The sequence below is a fragment of the Gallinula chloropus genome, assembly GCF_964237585.1.
Source record: "Gallinula chloropus genome assembly, chromosome: 30".
Taxonomy (NCBI): domain Eukaryota; kingdom Metazoa; phylum Chordata; class Aves; order Gruiformes; family Rallidae; genus Gallinula; species Gallinula chloropus.
Genome location: NC_140115.1, coordinates 174,594 through 196,153, shown reverse-complemented (window position 1 = coordinate 196,153; position 21,560 = coordinate 174,594). Strand labels below are relative to the sequence as shown.

At 53.5% G+C, this 21,560-nt stretch overlaps 1 protein-coding gene across 1 annotated transcript; it reads right to left on the bottom strand.

The window, feature by feature from the left end:
• Positions 1-3,087: 3,087 nt before the first annotated feature.
• Positions 3,088-21,327, bottom strand: LOC311202390 (scavenger receptor cysteine-rich type 1 protein M130-like; the record flags this gene model as incomplete). Its single annotated transcript, XM_084276983.1, has 8 exons — positions 3,088-3,147; positions 4,186-4,946; positions 16,137-16,220; positions 18,929-19,239; positions 19,328-19,418; positions 19,858-20,172; positions 20,500-20,814; positions 20,898-21,327. The coding sequence occupies 8 exons, from the start codon at positions 21,325-21,327 to the stop codon at positions 3,088-3,090; spliced, it is 2,367 nt and encodes a 788-aa protein (XP_084133109.1).
• Positions 21,328-21,560: the final 233 nt, after the last annotated feature.

The following is a 21,560-nucleotide window of genomic DNA, read 5'->3' as shown; positions in this document are numbered from 1 at the left end:
TCAGTAAACCAAACCAAATTAAGTGCTAATTTAGTTAGCAGTGGATATGGATCTGCTACTACTGGATATAAATCTTCAGTTATTTTATTTATATCTCTGAGATCCTGTACACTTCACATTGACACTTGTTAAGGTACCGCTCCTGTCTCCCCAAAAGGGAGGTGATGTATCTATGGCACTTTGTGCGCTTGGCTCGAGGACACAAACAGCATTCATGGCAGATCGGGCAGGCACTAATTCCTACTCCACACCCAGGCCACCTGATATTATTTCACCCCGTACTTCCTCCCATCTGCTACTGATTTTTCACACACTTTAAATTTACACAAATTCCTAGTTTAAGCTGACCCGAATTAAAAACATTATCCCAGTCAGACCAGGTCTCACTGCATTCACCACACCAAAAATTGTTTCCAAATTGTACAACCACCTCCTGCTTCCATGTGAAACATTCAAATACAAACAGTGGTTGACATGAAAAATCTTCAGTCCCGTGTATAGAACACCAAGGAGCAACATTTGGCTCCAAACTTGCCATATGTTTAACTCAGTCACTCGCCACTCACACCAGAGTGAACTCATTTCACTCAACAAACAGTTCACCAAATCTAAATACTCAGCTCCTTATGACAGTATCCAAAGGCAATACCAATCAATCAATGCCCAGAGCAGTGACTCCCTGTGGGGAATCTAACCCTGGTCTCCCTTGTGACAGGCAGGAGTTCTCCCACTGAAACGCAGGGTACACTGGTACAGAAGGGTGCAGCAAGTCTCCACGCTCACTTTGTGCTCACTGAAACGTTCCCCATTCTAAGGGTGCCCCTCGTAACCAAACAATGGATGGTGCCATGGGGTGTTTTTAGAGCAGATGACAAAACTGGACACAACACACTCCAGCCACTATAGCAAGGAGGACCCAGACCAACCACAGATTCCCATATGCAACGTTGCTACCAGCTCTGGTGGGGACTCAAACCTCACCTTCCTGGGGCAAGCACCAATGCTGTTTACCTCATGTAGGATGTCTCCTCACACCTTACAGGTATCCCCTTCCCAAGTGTAACATGCCTGGTCCACTGATGATAGTCCTTGTGTATCCCTGCAGTGACCTGGGTGAGCAGGGCAGTCCTACTGAGACATTTCAGGGACTGAGAGACATTGTGATTTATGACTGCCCACCATAGCAGTGACCCATGCTGGGGCAGCTGATGAAGAGCTGAATCCCTGTGGGAAAGGACTCATTTTGGAGAAACCAACTTGCAAGGAACTGGCTGAAGCCCCCATTTTCCCAGTCCCTGCCCCTCCCTGCCACAATAGGGGGGAAGATGGTAGTGAAATCATGATTAGAGTGAAGTCTTCTAAGAAGAGAGGGGTGGGGGAAGTGCTTTAAGATCTGGTTGCTCTTCTCATTATCCAACTCTGGTGTCACTGTGTGTGTAGTGCAGTGTAATAAATTAGAGAGTTTTCTTTCCTTCACTCTGTGTTGAGTCTGTTTTGCCCATGACACTGATTATGGAACGATCTCTCCCTGTTCTCATCTCAACACCTGAGCCTCTCAATATGTACTTTCTACACTGTCCAACTGAAAAGGGCAGGGATGGAGCAGCTTTGGTGGATGTCTGGCCTCCAGACAGGCAAAAACCATTGCACCAACATCCTCAGCATGCCCCAAGGTGACAGGTGGAGGGCCCACACATATACCCCTTCCCTCCAATTGTGCTGAGTCCCTTCACCCTTTGTCACAGGCATCAGACATGTCACTGCAGCATCAGACACATTGCCATGGCATCAGACATGTCACCATGGCATCAGACATGTCACCACGGCATCAGACATGTCACTGTGGCATCAGACACGTCACTGTGGCATCAGACGTGCTGTGGTGCCAGGCACAGCTGGGCCTTGGCGTGTCACAAAGGAGCTGCACGCCTTTGGCTCTCCTGGCCCTGGGTGATGAATCACCAGCGCTGCCCTTTGTGACGCCCCCAGTGATGTGGCCGCGGCTCCTGCCCCGCAGTGCCTCGTAGGGCAGCGACAAGACAGGACAGGAACGTGGAGCTGGAGAGGAGCCCCCGAGCTCAGCCCACACCTTTCCCTGCCTCCTCCCCTCTGTGCTGCCAAGGCGTTGTGTTTGCTGAGGCATCCCCTTCCCAGCCCCTACCCTTTTTCTCCGTCCCATAGGAAGGCAGAGAGACCACCCAGGCTCCCCAGGGAAGGCTGGGAAGAGAGCAGGGCTCTCCAGCAGAGCAGCTCTCCAGCGGAGATCTCCAAGTTGTATGTGTCCCAGCTGCTGCAGGCCAGCCCCTCTCTACCAGCACCCCCTACTCCCCTCCTTTCCCAGGTCACGTATCCAGGTGGCAGATGCTCCACAGCTCTGCTGCTGTTGTGCAGATGACAAAGGGTGCTGGCTCAAAGGTCCTGGTAGAAATGAGGTCTTTGTCGCCTTGGGTATGGCTCATATCCCTGCCACAGAGGCCTTAGAGGAGACACACTTTTCTCACGGCCATGGAGCATCATTACCTCTATGCAGTCAAACAAGGGGAGGACATCATGTGTCATAACCCTGTCCTTGCCTTGGCGTCACACAAAGGAAGAGCCCTGAGACACAGGTGAGGGTCAGGATCTCCCTGTCCAGGGGCTGGGGGTCAGCACTTGGCATTTCCGCTTCATCAGACCAAGCCAGGGTGTCCTCAGCATCAGAGCTGCCTGTGCTTTGCCTGGGTTTGTCCTCATGGCCTCCAGTTGTCGACTCTAATGAGCTCATGAGGAGCCTTTGTTAGTAATGGTTCCCAATGTGGCCTGTTAATGCTTCAAGGTGCTTTGGGCATTACTCCTGACTTGGACTTCTTGAGAGGATTCTTCACTCTCCTCTTGGTAGCTGAGTTCTGTGGACTCAGAAGAAAAGACACCATGGGGCTCATTAACATCCAGAAAGCCCTTACAAGCATGGATCTCTAACTGATTTTCATTTTAAAAAAGCAGCCTTTTACAGCTACTTGGATGTTAGTTAGGTCCTTAGTGATGAAGATTTCAAAGGAATTTCCCTGAAGGACATTTTTTTCAGTCATGGGTATTTTCTGTCATGGCTCAGTTGATAGAAGCAGTGATAGCAGCATCCTGTGATGGATATTGGTCTCCTGAGGAGATCTGGACAGGCAGGAAAAGCAGATTGAGATCCAACCCTGTCTGGTGAACCTTGCTCTTCCTCTAGCCCAGCAGTTCCCTCACTGGCCTCCTGAGATTGCCAACTCTTTTCCTCGCATCATCTGTGCTCACAGGCACAGATTTCTCTGACAACAAACAGCAGTTAAACATGACACAGTTTAATAACCATGAAATCTCTCTCCTAAGCTACCTGCTACAGCCAAGCAGCGTGTGAAGGGGGTCAGCTTTCAGAGGAGATTCTTTCCCAGAACATTGCTTTTAATCAGATACATAGAAAGGTTATCAACACACTGCACTTCTGACAGAAGAGTTCATTACACTTCTGAGGGATGGGACATTTTCTAACCCTCTGAAGATGAAAGCAGAAACCAGAGAGCTGAAAGGCATCTGAATGACCAAGGGCAAGCAGATATGGAAACCAATGAGCAAAGTGAAGTGCAAACGTCCATCTAGTTTGCTGAAAAGATGTCCTTAGGCATGGCCACTGCAGCAGGAGAGATGGAAACACCTGAATGACGAGGGAGATGAAAGAGACAGACTAATGCTAATGCAGGTACAGGGGAAGGGGAGTATTTCTTCTGCCACTGGTACAGTTCAATTATAAAAAATTACAGTATAATGATAAAAAGATGTGGAATTTTATAATTTCAAAGGAACAAAAATAATTAAAAATTGTGGCTGATTGCAGGCAGATGTGATGCAAAAAGAGCACAGCTGGTCATTACGCAGTGTCTGGGTCACACAAGACCAGGAGATACTGCATTAGGACAGAGATGAATGTGCACCATGTTATAGCTTAGAGACACTAGAAATAAGAAAACACAAACCAATTACTAAAAACCCTATAAATATATAATAGTACTAATGTGACATGCATGGCCAGTGAGATGAACAGTTTATTGCTGCTTAAAAACATACAGTGCTTAGTTTCCACATGGCATCCTTGAGCTCCTGGTTCCTCATGCTGTAGATGAGGGGGTTCACTGCTGGTGGAACCACTGAGTAAAGAAATGTCACTACGAGTTCCAAAAATGGGAAGGAGAGGGAGGGAGGCTTCAGGTAGGCAAATATGATTGTGCTTAGAAACAGGGAGACCACAGTCAGGTGAGGGAGGCAGGTGGAAAAGGCTTTGTGCCGTCCCTGCTGCGAGGGGATCCTCAGCACTGCCCTGAAGATCTGCACATAGGACACCACGATGAACACAAAACACCCAAAACCTAAACAGGCACCAACCACAATGAGTCCAATTTCTCTGACATATGTGTCTGAGCAGGAGATCTTGAGGATCTGGGGGATTTCACAGAAGAACTGGGCAACAGCATCGCCATGGCAGAGGGGAAGGGAAAATGTATTGGCTGTGTGCAGCACAGCATTGAGAAACCCACTGGCCCAGGCAGCTGCTGCCATGTGGACACAAGCTCTGCTGCCCAGGAGGGTCCCGTAGTGCAGGGGGTGGCAGATGGCAACGTAGCGGTCATAGGCCATGACAGTGAGGACAAAGTACTCTGTAATGATCAAAAAGAAAAAGAAAAACAGTTGAGCCACACATCCTGTGTAGGAAATGGCCCTGGTGTCCCACAAGGAATTGGCCATGGATTTGGGAACAGTGCTGGAGATGCAGCCAAGGTCAGTAACAGCGAGATTGAGGAGGAAGAAGTACATGGGGGTGTGGAGGTGGTGGTCACAGGCTATGGTGATGATGATGAGGCCATTGCCCAGGAGAGCAGCCAGGTAGATGCCCAGGAAGAGGCAGAAGTGCAGGAGCTGCAGCTCCCGTGTGTCTGCAAAGGCCAGGAGGAGGAACTGGCTGATGGAGCTGCTGTTGGACATCTGATGCCGTCAAGTGAGGAAACCTGTCAGAGAAGGAAAAGGCAAAATGAGAAGTCAGAGAACTCTTCTTCTAGGAAAAATTCTTCCAATTCTTAGGGAATACCCTCAGATTGACTCTCTGTATTCAGAAAGACTTTTGGCAAGTCCCTTTTGGGCGATCTGCTTTGTGCTGGCTTGAGCGTGTCACTGCTGGGAGGAGGGTCAGCTGTGGGCTCTGGAGAACTCAGTCCTGCCTGGCAGCAGTCAGTAAATAGAAGGATGGTGTGATCTCAGACTAAATCCCCTGTGGATAGCAATGAGCTTTTCAGCACTGTCACTCCAGTTTCACCCTAGGGCAGAGCAGAGCTTTGGAGCTTTGGTTTTCTCCTGTCTGTACCTGAGGAGTGTTTCTTCTGTCAGAACTCCCTGACCTTGCTGCAGCAGTGCCAGTGAAACCTTACCCTGAGTTCAGAGTGTGGAGAGCTATTCTGTCTATCAGCCCTGGGTTTCAGCTGCCCTGTGTTGGACTCTCTGGTGTTCCCTGTAGAAGAAACTGGACCCCACAGAGAGATGAGGAATCCATTTCTCAGTCCTACAGATGGGGATCCTGAAGTGAGGGTCAGCTCAGTGCCAGGCCCACCAAAGGACATGCCCAGAACCCCAGGTAACGGGGGGACAAAGGCAGCAAGGACTGGAGGGGAAACAGCAAGAAATGCTCTAGCCAGGCCTGGAAAGACAGGAATGGACAGACAGGCACTCAGGGATTTGTCCTCAACATGGGTTTGGCTGCAAATGAGATGACTCAGTCTGAAACCCTGGACTTCCAGGCGCAGAGTCTGTGCTGGGTGGCAGAAACCAGGGCGTCTGTGTGGGAAAGTGTCTGCACTGCAGAGGATGTCTGGGAGGTACCAAATCCCCACTACCACAGCATTTCTGGGAGCAGCTCCTTCTCCCTCCCTCACAATATCTCTGCTGCCTGGAGCTGTCCCTGCAGATGCTTCTCTTTGCCCACGTCACCTCCTGCTCTGTGTTCACAGACATCATCCAACCTGCCCTGCACTCAGCTCTGCTCTGCAGACTCCTCCTGGCATCAGGGCACTGCCCCAGGGAACCTCTGTGTGTGGAGGGTTCAGGAGACGCTCTGACAAGGCCTAATGACCAAAGAGTATGCACTGCATTCAAAGTTGTCAATAAAAGCTCAGCTCTCACTTCCCACCCAGTCCACAAGAGCAGAAAATTCAAAGCAAAGTCCCTTCACCTGGAGTGGAAAATGCATCCTTGGTGTTCTTGAAAAATCCCTTGAAGTTGACGAGAATGTGATGGAGCTGGGAGCAATTCGGGGCTGTGCAGCACCCTTTGTTACAGCAGAAGGACCCTATGCTGTCCTTTCATGGATCTCACTTTCCACCCAGAGCTTCTTTGTGCACCAACGCGGATGGAAGCCCACCAGGTAGGCTGAGTGCTGTCCCTAGTAGGAGCAGGGTCCCTACCCCAGCACAAAGCCCTCGTGGCACAGGGAAAGCCCTGGGCACCCCTGGGTGCACACGCTGCTTCACACCTCTGCAGCCATGCCCAGGAGAAGACAGCTGTCCTGATCTGTCCCTCTGATGGGGCAGAAGGGCATCCCTTCCAGGCAGCACTTTCTGGTCCTACAGAGAACCTGTCCTCCTGACAGACCCCACACACTGCCCCATGTCCCAGCTTTAGGAGATCCCTCCAGGAACAGAACCTGCATTGCCCTGCACCCACAGACACACCAGGCAGAGTGCTGTGGAGATTTCTCCTCCAGTGAGCTCTCAGCATCCATCAGCTCTCTCAGCCTCACAGGTCTCCCCTCGGTGCCTCCAGTCAGTGTCCCCAGCCCTGTGTGCTTGGCAGAGGACCTGCTCCTGGGCAGAGCTGTCTCTTGTCAGGGTTGCTGGGTTGCAGTGAGCTCCCTCCATCCCAGGAGCCCAGCCCAGCTCACAGCAGAGGAGCAGGCGAATACGTCACATACTCCATTCCCCAGAGTGTCCTGTGAGTTGTCCCTGGAGCTCCAAGGAAACTACTTGGAAAGACACTAATTCTTTATTGACTTTCTCTCCCCTGTGTGGGGAGAAATCCCTGTGTACGGCTGAGTCATTTCTCCTGACCAAACAAGGGCTGGGCAGGACAATCAACTTTCCTTGCTCTCATATAAGACAGGACCCCAAGAAAGTGAGTCTTTCCCCCTGTGACAGGCATTTCAGACCCCTCATCCTTGCTTTGCAGCCCTGGGGCTGGAAGGAGAAGGAGCTGTGACCTATGGCTGCCACAAGCCCACCATGCTGGTATTCCTCTTGCCACAGTTCTGGTGGCACAAATAGGCTCCTTCTGTCTGGCAGCTGCTGGTCCCAGCTCCCATGGGAATTACTGGGGTTGGAGGTAAGTTGTCATTAACTCTTCTCCATGAGAGTGAGCCTCATCTGATGGAAACTGTGTGTCACCCCCATTCACCTGTATCCATAATTGAAGACCAGGAATGACTCTTTGGGAGCCCATGGGAGAGGCTTCTGCTCCTCATGCACACCTGGGAGTTTCTGACACAAATGAAGCATTTTAATTTTCCTTGTTATAAATCTTTCCTCACTCCTGTCTTTTACTTCTGAAAAAAATTTCCATACTCAGAGTCAGCAGATGTCCAACAGCAGCAGCTCCATCAGCCAGTTTCTCCTCCTGCCCTTTGCAGACACATGGGAGCTGCAGCTCCTGCACTTCTGGCTCTTCCTGGGCATCTACCTGGATGCTCTCCTGGGCAAGAGTGTCATGATCATTACAGTAGCCTACAACCATTGACTCCACATGCCCATGTACTTCTTCCTTTCAACCTCTTGTAGAAGGGAGTTGACCCAGGTGCTCACCAAAGCTGCTCTATCGTTCCCCTTCCTCTGCTGCATAAGGGAAAGAAGATGTAACAAAAGGTCAGGATAAGGACGGGGAGAGATCCTGCAGTGGTCACTCTCCTGAGTTACTCTCAATAAACCAATACAATTCGTTACCCAATCAAAGAGAGCAGAGGAATGAGAAAGAAAAATAGATTAAAACACCCACAACCATGCCTCCCTGTCTTTCCCAGGGTCGCCTTCACTCTCCAATTCTCTCCTTCCTCTAACTGAGCAGCACAGGAGGATGGGGAATGGGCATTGGGGTCAGTTCATCACACATTGTCTCGGCCGCTCCTCCCCCCTCATGGGAGGACTCCTCACAGTCTCCCCTTGCTCCAGCATTGGGTCCCACTCATGGCAGACAGTCCTCCAGGAACCCCTCCAACATGAGTCCTTCCCACATGTCTTCAGATCATCACCAGCTGCTAAAGGAGGGAAGGTTTAGATTAGATATTAGGGGGAAGTTTTTTACAGAAAGAGTGGTGAGGGGCTGGAACAGGCTGCCCAGAGAGGTAGTGGATTCCCCTTACCTGGAGGTGTTCCAGGCCAGGTTGGATGGGGCCCTGGGCAGCCTTGTGTAGATCCAGGCCTGGAGGTTGGTGTCCCTGCCTGTGGCAGGGGGGTTGGAGCTCTATGATCCTTGGGGTCCCTTCCAACCCAGACCATTCTATGATTCTATGATTCTATGATTCTATAAATATATTGTCACAGCAAACATATTTTCAGTCCACCTCTGCCATGGCAATGCTGCTGACCAGTTCTTCTGTGAAATCCCCCAGATCCTCAAGCTCTATTGCTCACGGGCCATGTTCAGGGAAATTGTGGCCAGAGCTTGTTTGGCTTTTGGGTGTTTTGTGTTCATTGTGGTGTCCTATGTGCAGCTCTTCAGGGCTGTGCTCAGGATCCTCTCACAGCAGGGACGGCACAAAGCCTTTTCCACCTGCCTTCCTTACATGTGAGTGGACTCCTTCTTTGCCAGCACTGACATGTTTGCCTACCTGAAGCCCCTCTCAATCTCCTCCCTATTTACAGCTTCACTGATTCACAAAATTCTTGGAGTTGGAAGTGACATCCAGAGATCATCAAGTGCAAGCCCCCCCTTCAAAAGCAGGGTCCTCAGATGGGTGGGACAGGTCGGCATCCAGATGGGTCCTGAATATCTCCAGAGAAGGAGACTCTACTCTACTCTGACTGTCCCAGGGCTCTGTCACCTTTACTTTTAAAATTTCTTCTGCATTTTGGAGTGGAACTTCCTATGCTCCAACTTGGAGCCATTGGCCCCTGTCCAGTCTCCACAGACCACTTAACCTGGTAGAGGTATTTCTTTACATGGTGGTTCCACCAGCAGTGAACCCCCTCACCTACAGCATGAGGAACCAGGAGCTCAAGGATGCCATGTGGAAACAGGACTTGATCATTCTAAGCAGCAACCAACTCATCATCTTCTTCAATGAATTGCTGGCTCTGTTACTCAATGAAATGAGTCAACATTGAAATGTAATCATGCTGAATAGATTGATGGATTTGTAGCTTAAGATACAATTAATATAACTTTAATATAAGAATTTTCGTGTTCTTAAGAATAGATTTGTTTTGCATTTTAGTAGATGTGGTTTTGCCCCAGCTGAGAGCTGAGCACCACACAGTCGCATGTTCTTTAAAAGAGATTGTGCGTGTGGGGGAAGTTATGGGGGGGAGGGAGAGGGAAGTGAAGGGAAAGGGGAAAAACCCCAAATAAAAGGAAAGAAAACTTCGCAGGTTGGGTAAGGATAGTTTACTAGAATAGCAGAAAGAGAGATATAACAATGATAACAGGACTTTATAGCAAAATATATGAAACTGGTGATACACAATGCAGTTTCTCACTGAACCACACAACTCTGGCCATGCACAATAATGCATGTCATGGAGCTGTCTCCTCCTCCTTTAACCAGCCCCCCTTTTATGCTGAGCATGATGTGATTGATATGGAATACCCATTTGGCCAGTTCGGGTCACCTCTCCTGGCTGTGTCCCCTTCCTTCTCCTTAGTAGGGAAATAGGAACAACTGAAAAGTCCTTGACTGCTTGGCAACAACCAGAAACATCAGGGTGTTATCAGCACTACTTTTCTCCCAACTCACAAACACAACATTTCATCTGCTATTAGAAAAGAAATTAACTCCATGCCAGTGATAACCAGGACACTGACACAATTTCCCTGTCAAAGGGCCTGGTTGGGGATGGGAGGTCGTGGCATGGTGCAGCACTCTGTTATTTTTGGTTTTCTAAGGTACTCTCTGTGCTATAACTGGGTGTGAGTGCAATTGGGGCTGATACTGTTTCGCTTTTATGGTGCTTTTGTCAGTAAACTGTCCTTACCCCAAACCACAGAGGCTCTGTCTGTTTCTCCTCTGGGAGTGAGCGAGCAGCATGTGGTGCTCAGCCATTGTTTGGGGCTGAAGCATCACTGTTTCGAAGCCACAAGCAGTGAGCTTCTCTAAGAGAAAGTTCTGGAAAACTGTGTCCAACGCCTTGCTAAAGTCAAGGTAGACAACATCCAGAGCCCTTCCCTTCTCCAAGAAGCAGGTCACCCTGTCATAGAGGGAGATCCAGTGGGTCAAACAGAACCTGCCCTTATGAACCCAAGCTGACTAAGCCTGATCACTTGGGGGTTCTTCACGAACTGGTTAGTGCTACTCAGGATGATCTGCTGCATCAGCTTCTCTGGGACTGAAGTCAAACCATCAGGCCTGTAATTTCCCTGATCATCCTTCTGTCCCTTCTTATATAGGGGGTTACATTGACTGATTTCCAGTCTGCTGGTAAGTCTCCAGTCAGCCAGGACTGATGGAAAGTGGCTTGGTGAACCCCTCTTGCCAGATATTTCAGCACCTTCGGGTTCATCCCATTCAGCCCCACAGATCTGTGCACATCTCTGCGGTGCAGCAGGACAATCTCCTCCTGGATTGGTGTGGGGTTGTTGTGCTCCCTGTCCTGTCTCCCAGCTCAGGGAATTGGATTCTCTCTGTACAGCTGCTCCTATTACTAAAGACAGTGGCAAAGATTTCATTAAGCACCTCAGCCTTGTCCTCATCTTTCCACAATGTTTCCTCCTGAATCTGATCTGGGATGGAGGGTCTCCCTGCTCTTTCTTTTATTTAAATGGAGGACAGATGAATTTCTAGCTGGGCTTTGGGCCAACAATGAGGAGAAACTCTCATCCTGTTGTTCTTCCCTCAGCATTACACACCCCACACTGCCCCAGGAAGAGCCTGAGCAATGCCTGAGGGGCAGGACGTGTCTTTCCTGGGGCTGGGGGTCAGGGCTTGACCTTTATGCTTCATCAAACCAACCCAGGGCTTTCTCAGCATCTCAGCTGCTTGTACATTGCCTTTGCCTACCAGCCAACATGGCTTCCAGTTTCCTGTGCTAACGAGTCCCTGGGGAGGCTCAGCCAGCAATGGCTCTCAGCGGGGCTCATTAATACTTCAGGTACTTTGGCTTCTGCTTTTGACATGGAGTTTTTTGTGTAAGTTCCTCTCAGTACCTGAGCTTCAAGGACTCACCAGCAAATGCACCCCAGGGCTCATTAAAAATACAAAGCAAGCCCTAACAAGCTATATCTCTTCATGTAATTATCTTCAAGTTTTCAAGAGATGTACAGATCATTGAAGCTGTTTCAAAGGGAGCTCAGAGCAAAATTGACTTTTTTAACTGTGTAGGTTATTATTTTCACTTCATAGCAGAGGTGACAACCTCTGACTGAGATTGATAAAAAGGGGTCTCCTGAGAAGGTCTGGACTGGTCTGAAAATGTGTCCCTTGAGGCAGTGGGGACAACCTTGCTGCACATCTCCACAAGCCCACCATGACTCTCACCAGCCAAATGGGACTTGCATCCCTTGTCCTTACATCAGGTCTCTCTCTGAACTCCACAGTGGGGCATTACAGCCCCTCTGTACCAGCTCCCCTGCTTTCTTTAGAGAACTGGCTGCACACAGGCAGCACACAGGGAGTTATTTTCCCAACAACAGAAGAAACCTGACAAGATTCACCATTAAATTAAACACTCCTCACTCTATGCCAAGTGCAATCTGCCACCAGTGAGGTTCACCTGCCACAAAGCTTAACCATGTGAGAGATGTTTTTGTGAGACAAAGGAGACTGTGAAATCACCACAACTCAAGAGCTGGCTAAAGACAGAATGAGTCAGACAACTGCCAGAAAGGCAAGGGTTTAACTCCCTGAAACTCAGAGCAGTGGCTGGATGGTTGGGAGGTGTCTGAATGGTCCAAGGGGAAGGGAAATCTGTAGAGCAATCACAAGTGCTGGTGTGCAGATCCACTGCTAAGTGGTGATTTCAGAAACAGTCATAGAATCATAGAAACTTCTGAGTTGGAAGGGACCCATAAGGATCATCCAGTCCAACTTCTGGCTCCACACAGGGCCAGCCAAGTCAGAGCATGGGACTGAGCGCGTCATCCAGATGCTTCTTGAACTTGGTCAAGCTCAGGGATGTGACCCCTTCCCTGTGGTGTCTGTTCCAGGGCCCGACCACCCTGTCAGTAAAGAACCTCTCCCTCATATCTAGCCTAAACCTCCCCTGTCACAGCTTCATGCTGTTCCCTCAGGTTCTATCACTGGTCACCAAAGAGAGATCAGTACCTGCCCCCTCGCTCCCCCTCCTCAGGATGTCACAGACTGCAATGAGTTCTCCCCTCAGCCTCCTTTTCTCCAGGCTGAACAAACCAAGGGACTTCAGCCTCTCCCCATAAGACTTCTCCTCCAGACTCTTCATCATCCTCATTGTCCTCCTCTGGACACTTCCCAATATTTTTATGTCCCACTTGTACTGTGGAGCCCAAAACTGCACCCAGCACTTGAGGTGAGGCTGCACCAGCACAGTGTAGAGCGGGACAATCCCCTCCCTGGACCGTCTGGCAATGCCATGCTTGATGCACCCCAGGATACACTTGGCCCTCCTGGCTGCCTGGGCACACTGCTGGCTCGTGTTCAACTTGCTGTCTACCAAGACCCCCAAATCCCTCCAGCGTCTGCCCCCCCCCGCAGTCTGTATGTGCAGCCAGGGCTGCCCCTTCCCAGGTGCAGGATCTGGTGCTTGCCCTTGTTAAACTCCATGGTGTTGGTGACTGCCCAGCTCCATGACCTGTCCAGGTCTCTGCAAGGCTTCTCCACGCTCAGCAGAGTCAACAGCTCCTCCCCATTTGGTGTCAGATGCAAATTTACTTAAGACACCCTCTAGTCCATTTGTCTGGTCATTTATGGAAACATTAAAAAGAATCACAGAATCACAAGGTTGGAAAAGACCTTCAAGATCATCGAGTCCAGCTGTTCCTGTCCTGTGCTAAACCATATCCCTAAGTATCTCATCTACACCTTTTTTTGAACACATCCATGGATGGTGACTCAAACCCCTCCCTGGGTAGCCTGTTCCAAGCCCTGACAACTCTTTCAGTAAAAAATTCTTCCTAACATCTGATCTGACCCTGCCCTTGTGCAGCTTGAGGCCATTTCCCCTTGTCCCATCTCTTGTCCCCTGGCTGAAGAGACCATTGCCCACCTCTCTGCACCCCCCTGTCAGGTCAGTGTAGGTGGTGAGAAGGTCTCCCCTCAGCCTCCTCTTCTACAGGATGAATACCCCCAGCTCCTTCAGCCACTCCTCATAGGATTTGCCCTCCAGCCCCTTCCCCAGCCTGGTTGCCCTTCTCCGGACTCACTCCAGGACCTCAATGTCCTTCTTATGGTGAGGAGCCCAGAACTGGACACAGCACTCAAGGTGCAGTCTCACCAATGTCGAGCACAGGGGCACAATTCCCTCCCCAGACCTACTGGCCACACTATTTTTGATACAAGCCAAGATGTCATTGTTCTTCCTGGCTTCCTGGGTGTTGCAGAATGGCTTGAGAAGCCAGTCCATGAGCCTGTGGAGCAGCTGTCCAAGCAGTCGCCTGTGTAGCTCAGTCAGACCAGGCCCCACGCCGTGTTGGTGAGAACAGAAGGGTCAACAATCGGTCAGTGTGTTCTTGTGTCTCGTGCAGCAAGGCAACAAGGTGTGGGAGCAGGAGGTGTGATAAGGATTCAGTGCTCCTGGGACTGAGAAAGAGACATGATTCCCAAGGTGCAAGATGGGTGGAGTATGTAAAAGTAACCTTTAGTTAAGAGCCAATTACGACAAGTACACCACCTGGTAGGAACAGTATAAAAGGAAGTGTGTGCTTGCAATAAAGTTGAAGTTGCTTTGTCAATCACATTGATTGGCAGCATCTTCCCTCTCGTCGCGGCACCCATCTTTGGTAACAGTCTTGGTAATAGTCTCTTCCCTTGAGGGAATTTTGGGGAAAATGTGAGAATTAGGGAATTTGGGGGGGAAATAGACGATTTTGGGGGAAGCGTGAGGATTTTGGTGGAGATATGAGGATTTGGGGGAATTTCTGGTTCCTCAGGCATGGAGAACAACCTGGACTGACCAGAGGTGAAGCTGGATGAGTCGTGGCCGGGATTCTGGGAAGAATTTGGGTGACATTCCAATGGTTTTGGAGTTTCTTCTTGAACAAGACCTGGATCTTTGTGCCAGGATGCCAGGGAGATGCCAGGAGGTGGGGACATATCAATGGGGTGGTGACCACGATCAGCACCACCACCACCATCTCTGGCACAGTAGTCGGTGGCCGTGTCATCGTCATTGCCTGATGATGCGTATCGGGCGTCCCAACCATCTTCAGCCCCTTCCCAGAAAACCCACCCCAGGGTCTTTGATGGTTGGATCAAGAGTTGTCCCAGTTGACCCAACCCTTGGCCATTGGCCTCCGGCTTTGACTGTCTCCCTCCAACATCAACCCCTTTCACCCCAACCCTCAACTGGTCACCCCAACCCTTTACTCCCTCAGTGTCAGGGCATTCTCTCTTTCCCTCCCCCTCCAGAGGATCATTTGGTTTTCTCGACAGTGGCAGAGATTTTACTCTGTGTAGCACTCCACATCAGTGGCTTTGACAGCAGAGAGGCAGCAGGAGCCCCAGTGAGAAGGGAAATTGGGTTCCCCATTCTGGTTCCCCCATGTCCAGGAAGCCCTGCAGCAGCCCTACTGCTGCCGTCAGCTGAGCAGATCAGCAGAGGGGGTGCTGCTCAGTGAGGGTGGGTTTAGAAAGGGCACAAATGCCAGACTGGGAGGAGGGGGAAAACATGAGGAAAGATCCCAGACACACCAAGGTCAGTGAGGAAGGAGGGGGAGGAGGAGTTCCCTCCCACAGAGTTAAGAAGGAGAAAAATACCCCTTCCTACCCCAAAGGCTTTAATAGGAACAAGTGGGGAGGCAGAGAGTAACCACAGGAGAATAAACAGAGAGCAAACCCCAGGCTGTTTCTGCTGCCCCTGGGAGAAGGGAGACGGGTCCCTGGTGCTCAGGGCTCTCCCAGCTGCACAGACCTCTCCTCCCTCCTGGCTGCACCCAGCTGCATGGCCGGGACGGGCTGTGCTGGCCCAGGGCTCAGGGGCTGCTGTGCACTGAGCTCTGGTGTCACAGCCTTGGTGTCCTCAGGGGGATGTGCCAGAGACACCTCTTCAGCATCGTCATAGCCTGTGCTGTCCTGGGGAGGGGACCAGGCATCTCCCTCAGCTCCAGGGGCCTCAGCACATCTCTGGGGGTGCAGGTGTGTCCCTGCAAGCAGCAAGGCAGCCCACTGAGTGATCGTCCCACGAGGTGCCCATCCTGACCTGTACATCACCTTCCTCCCTTCTCCTCACCAGTGGAGAAATATTTACCTCCCCCTCCCACCAAGGGTCCCCCCCAAGGAAAACTCCCAGGGCAGGTTGGTCTATTGCCAGACTGTGGGCTCTCAATATGGCAGCAATTCATCTGGCACCCCAGGAACCCACAGCACTGTCTGTCCCTCTCACCTCCATGTGCATCCCTGGGACCAGCTCCATCCTCTGGTGCCCTGGGCATTTCCCAGTCTCCTTGCCCAGACACAGGATCCTCCCCAGGCTCAGAAACCTCCCTGGCATCGTCATAGCCATCTGCTGGGTCACCTCTGGGCAGGACAGGCACGTCTGAAAGGGGAGGGGAGATGCTGACAGCGAGGAGACACATCGTGCAGAGCAGAGGAAGGGAGGAAGGGCAGGGACATGGGCCTCAGAGACTGGATTTGGCAGCACCAGAGGATTCCCCTGCCCATATCCTTCCCTGCTGCTCATGGTGACACTGGTGTCCATCACCAGTGTGCAGGGAGGAGAGATCCACCCCTTCCTGCCTCCCATTACCTGGTGCTGATCCTGGACCATCCTCCTCCTCAATGTCCTCATAGTGGGTCTGCATCTTGTTCAGGGACCCCTCTGAGTAGGAGCCTGGAGAGAGTGATGGAAGTTTTATGGAGTGTGTTCTGCTGACCCAGCTGGTGCTCAGTGCTGCTGGGGACAGGGGACCCACCGAGCCAGGGCTGCATTGGATGAGGGGTCAGGAGTTTCCTTGCTCTTCTGGGAAAATGCCCAACTCACAGGGTCTCCCAGAGATGCCCCAGGACAGCCCCTTCCCTCACCCCTCAGCTGACAATGGGATGTAGGGACACACAGAGAGGGGCTGTCCACTGGCTGGGACAGGATGAGCTGGTGAGGATGAAGCTCTTCTCCAACAACAAGACCTGGCTGCTCTCCCCACAGAACCCACAGCCCCAGTGCTGCAGGGACCTTGGGCCAGGGGGCTGCAGGGGGTCAGTCTTAGGTGGGGGCCAGGGGAAAGAGCCTTAGAGATACAGTCCCCATGAGGGACCCACACCCACCTGACATGCTGAACCTTGGCTGCTTCTCCAATGCTGGGCTGTACCCGATCTCCTCGTACAGGGCCTCAGGGAAGGGCTCCCAGGCTCGCTGGCAGGGCTGGCTCAGGGATGGGTAGAGTAGGGATGGATCCTGATCTGCTCCCCCAGCCCTGTTCCCCTGGCTCAGCTCAGGGCTGTCCCCACAGCACAGCCCCACTGTGCTGTCCTCTCACTCCTGCCACTTCCTCAGGAAGTGCAATGTCCCCTTGGAGATGGTCAGGGGCAACGATACCCTCACACTGTCCCTCAGAGACAGCCCTTGTGCCCCTCTGGACCCTGGATCCTGTTCCTGGTGCTGAGCTTGGAGCAGCTCCTGCCTTTCCTCTCCCCTGGAGCTGTCCACTCTCTGCCCAGTGCATCCATTACACAGCCCCTGCCCTGCTGGGGGGAGGTAAGGGTTGGGTGGAGGAACAGCCAGGGGTCCTGATGCTGAAAGGATGGGAGGTGCTGCCCAATGGTTCTCCCAGCATCTTGCACCCCCAGAGCCCCCTCCCCATCTCCCCAGAGCAGTGCTAGTGGCACATCCTCATCTATCCCCATTTTATCCCATCTCTCCAGCCCAGAGCCCCCTCCCCATCTCCCCAGAGCACTCCCAGTGTCACATCCTCTTCTATCCCCCTTTATCCCATCTCCCCAGCCCAGAGCCCCCTCCCCATCTCCCCAGAGCACTCCCAGTGTCACATCCTCATCTATCTCCCTTTATCCCATCTCCCCAGCCCAGAGCCCCCTCCCCATCTCCCCAGAGCACTCCCAGTGTCACATCCTCATCTATCCCCCCTTTATCCCATCTCCCCAGCCCAGCTGTGCCATTTCTCTCCTGGCCCCATCCCTGACTCCCTCCATGTCTGGACTCTCTCTCCCCCTTCCAGCTGGTTGCCTGTGGTCAGGCAGTCAATGGGGTGACACATGGGACTGTGGGCAGCACACACTCCTGTCCCCCCCCCAGCTCTTCCTGTACCACTCACTGACACCCCACAGCCCCCCTGGCCTTGCCAACACCCATCTTCACCTGGGACCATGGGGAACAAACCCACCTCTGCGCCCAGCCCTGGCGCTCCACGCTTGCCCAGCCAGGAGGGCCAGGAGCAAGCAGAGAAGGGCTCCCAGGATGATGCAGATGATGACAAGCAAGGACTCTCTCCTGCTGCTGGTCAGACGGTCCCGGGTGGCATCTGCACGGGCAGGAAGCCAGAAACAGCAGCCCCAGGGCTGGGAGAGGTGGGGGGCTGTGACACCACAGTCCTGACCCCGTGACACCGGGGTAAGGGACCCCAGGGGGGAGTGATGGGGAAGGTCCCACCCTTCTGGGGGCTGACATCCCACCTTGGTAAGTCCCACCCTGGCAAGGAGCCCCTTCCCCCTGGCTGTGGGTCACAGCCTGGCCCTGGGAAGAGCCAGCGCTGACACACAGGGCAGGTTACCTGCTCGGGGAGTTGGTGCTGCGGTCCTGGGTGCAGCTGCAGAGGAGGAGAAGGAGAGCTGTGGGTTAACTGGGATACTGTGGGTAATGGGAATACTGAGGGGCTGGTTACTGGGGACACTGGTGGGGTGGTTTCTGGCAATACTGGTGGGGCTGCCATGGGGCTCTCCCAACCAGTATGCACCCACCCCCAAACCAGTACGAACCCCCCAAAAACCCATTATATACCCCCTGAAACTAGTATGAAACCTCCAAACCAGTACAGAACTACTCAAACCCAGTACAGACGCCCTAAAACCAGTAAAACCCCCAAAACATGTATGAAACCCAAGAAACCAGTATAGAACTCTCCAGACCAGTATAAAACCTCACAAACCAGTATGAATTTCCTTAAACCAGTATGGACCACCAAAACCAGTATAGAATCTCCCAAACTAGTATAGAACAACAAACCAGTAAAGAACCCCCTCAAACCAGTATGAACGCCCAATAAAACCAGTACAGAATCCCCTCAAACCAGTATAGACACCCCTGAAATCCAGAATGTACCCCCCAGGCCAGTATGAACAGCCCAAAACCTGTATAGCACCCCTCAAACCAGTATAGAACCCTGAAAAACAGCTGCAGAGGAGGAGGAGGAGAGCTGTGCTGAGAGGCTGGGTGTGCAGGTCCCAGGGAGCCTCCTCTCTGACATCCCTGGCACATCCCACCCACACTGGCCCTCCTGTGGGGCTGCTCCTTCAGGGGTGGCCAGGCAGGAGCCCAGGGCCCTGCTCGGGGCCATGGGCAGGACAGTGCAGCCCCCGGGAGATGCTCACCCGAGCAGTTGACGGCAGCGTCCTCCTTATGCCGGCAGGCGCCGCTGTCCCCGGGCTGGGCCCAGCAGTGCTGCAGAGACGGCTCTGTGCCCCGGCACTCCTCCTGCTCCAGCCAGATGGGGCCCGTCCCCTTCCCAAACGCCGCCTCGCCCAGGGCAGACACTGCGGGGCCACAGCCCAGCTGCCGGCACGCCACCGCCGCGTTCAGCATGTCCCAGGAGTCGTCGCACACCGTCCCCCAGGAGCCGCGGTGCCAGACCTCCACTCTGCCCGAGCACCTGCTCTCGCCTCCCACCACATGGATCTTCTCCCTGTCTGGAGAAGGCAGAGACCCCTCAGGGCTCCAGGGCAGCAGGCAGAGGCCGGCCAGGGGAGAGAGGCCTGCAGAGGAGCAGCTACCTGTGCAGCTCCTGGAGTTTGGGCACGGGGGATCCAGGGCCGGGGTCGTTCTTGTCTCTCTGTCTGTAGAAGGAAATGCCGTGGTGAGGGGCTGCAGCAGGGGGGTCGTGTGGCAGAGAGTGGGGCTGAGTTCTGCCTGTGCATCCCTGAGTCACCTTGCTCAAGGGAGCAGCTGAATCCCAGTCACTCAGGGGACACACCCGGCAATGTGGGGGACCCTGACTGCTCAGCCCCCAAGGGAGCCTGGTTCACAGAGGGCAGGATGGGGGACACTCTTTGGAGCCCTGATGGGTCTCTGTTGAGACCTCTCCTGCAGACACCTCTGCCTCCCCCAGGCTCTGCTGGCAGCCTGGCTGCCCACTGCTGCTGAATGTGTGGGGTCTGAGAGCTGAAGGCTCCTTTGTGCCACCACCAGCAGCAGAAGGCTCTGGCATGGAAAGGAAAAGCCCCTGTGGGCTCTGTCTGTGTCTGACAGTGCCCAGAAGGGAGCAGAATCTGGGGATGCTGGTGCCCGGGTGGCTCAGAGTTACCCTGGCAGGTGATGTGGGTCTCATCACGCAGGTCAGTGCAGGACTGTGGGTGCCAGGGAGCGGAGGGACACTGCCAGAAGGAGCTGTGACTCTTCCCACACTCCACACGATCCAGCCAGGCACGGCCAGGCAGCATTCCATAAGTCAGGAATGGATCCAAGGATACTGCATCCCCAAAGCCCAGCTCCTTGCACGCCAGAGACACCGTTTGGAGAGTCATTGAGTTGGAGCAAACGCTGCCCCAGGTCCCGTTATAGAAAACCTGCAGGCGCCCGGAGCAACTGTCGTTCTTCTCCAGCCTCAGGGCCACAAACTCTGTGAGGAGAGACACCAAAGGGAACAGGATGGTGCAGGGAAGTAGGATCAGGGGTGCCCCTGAAGCCCCCAGACAAGGAAAATGCATGGCCAGACAGTCGCCCTGGCTGCCCTAAACAGACAGACAACCCTCTCTTCCCCTCTAACCCTCGGGGAAAACTCCCCAGAGATGCCATGTGGGACAGAGAGGACCTGTGTGTGGGTGTCCCCAGCATGGGCTTGGGCAGGGGCTCAGCAGCAGCCAGGGACAGACTTGGCCATTGCCGGCTCTCCCCTTGTCCCAAGCTCCCCTGTCCCTGGGCTCCCAGCACAGCTCCCAGCACAGACCTGAGCAGACGACTCCGGCATCCTCTTTGTGCCCACAGTCGGGCTGCCCCCAGGGCCCTGCCGGGCAGTCCCAGAGAGCAGCTTTGGCCCCCGAGCAGCTCACGTTGCCCAGCCAGACCTGCCCAGCGCCTTCCCCAAAGGCAGCAGAGCCAACGGCCTCCACCGCCCCTCCGCAGCCCAGCTGCTGGCAGACGACGGCGGCGTCGGGCAGGTCCCAGCCGTCATCGCAGACGCTCCCCCAGCTGCCCCGGTAGTAGATCTCCACTCTGCCTGCACAGCGCCCGGGCCCGTTCACCAGCCGCACCTGACGGCTCCCTGCAGCAGGAAGAAGCCCAGCTGCTGTCAGGGGATGGTGCCCACCCAGCCCACAGCCCGGGGGTCCCTGCAGTGCCACTCACCCCAGCAAACGACCCCCACGTCCTCGGCAATCCCAGCTGCCAGCGCGCTCTCGGGCAGGGAGGTGTTGCAGAGGGTCAGGTTGGGCTCATGCCCTGTGCACCGCACCCCTCGCAGCCCCACAGGACCCGTCCCTCTCTCAGGCTTTGGGGGGTTGTAGGCTCTCTCTGCCTCTCCACACCGCAGCTGCCGGCACACCACGCTGGCCTCCTGCACGTCCCACTGGTCATCCAGGACTCGGCCCCAGGTCCCGCACTGGAAGATCTCCACTCGCCCGTCACACCGGCTGCCTTCACCCACCAGCCGCAGGGCCCCAGAGCTGTCTGAGCCTGGGGAGAGCAGCCATGGCCCAGCCTCAGCAGCACCAGAGAGCCCAGAGACCTGCAGTGTCTCTCCAGGCTCTAGAAACCTGATGGAGCCCTTGAGATCCATTGCCTGCCCCAGCACTCTGCATTGAGCTTCAGGAGCAGCTTTTCTCATGGTTGGTTTCCAGGGACTGAGCCCTGCTGGGCAAGACACTCTCTTTGCTCTTGGTGGGGCACAGACACCCAACATGTCCCTGCTGAGGCAGAAGGGGCAGCTCCTGCAGGAGGGAGCAACAGATGGTGGGATGGCCTGGGGATGGGCAGCGCCAGGAAAAGCCTTGCTCATCCTCAGCCCTGGCA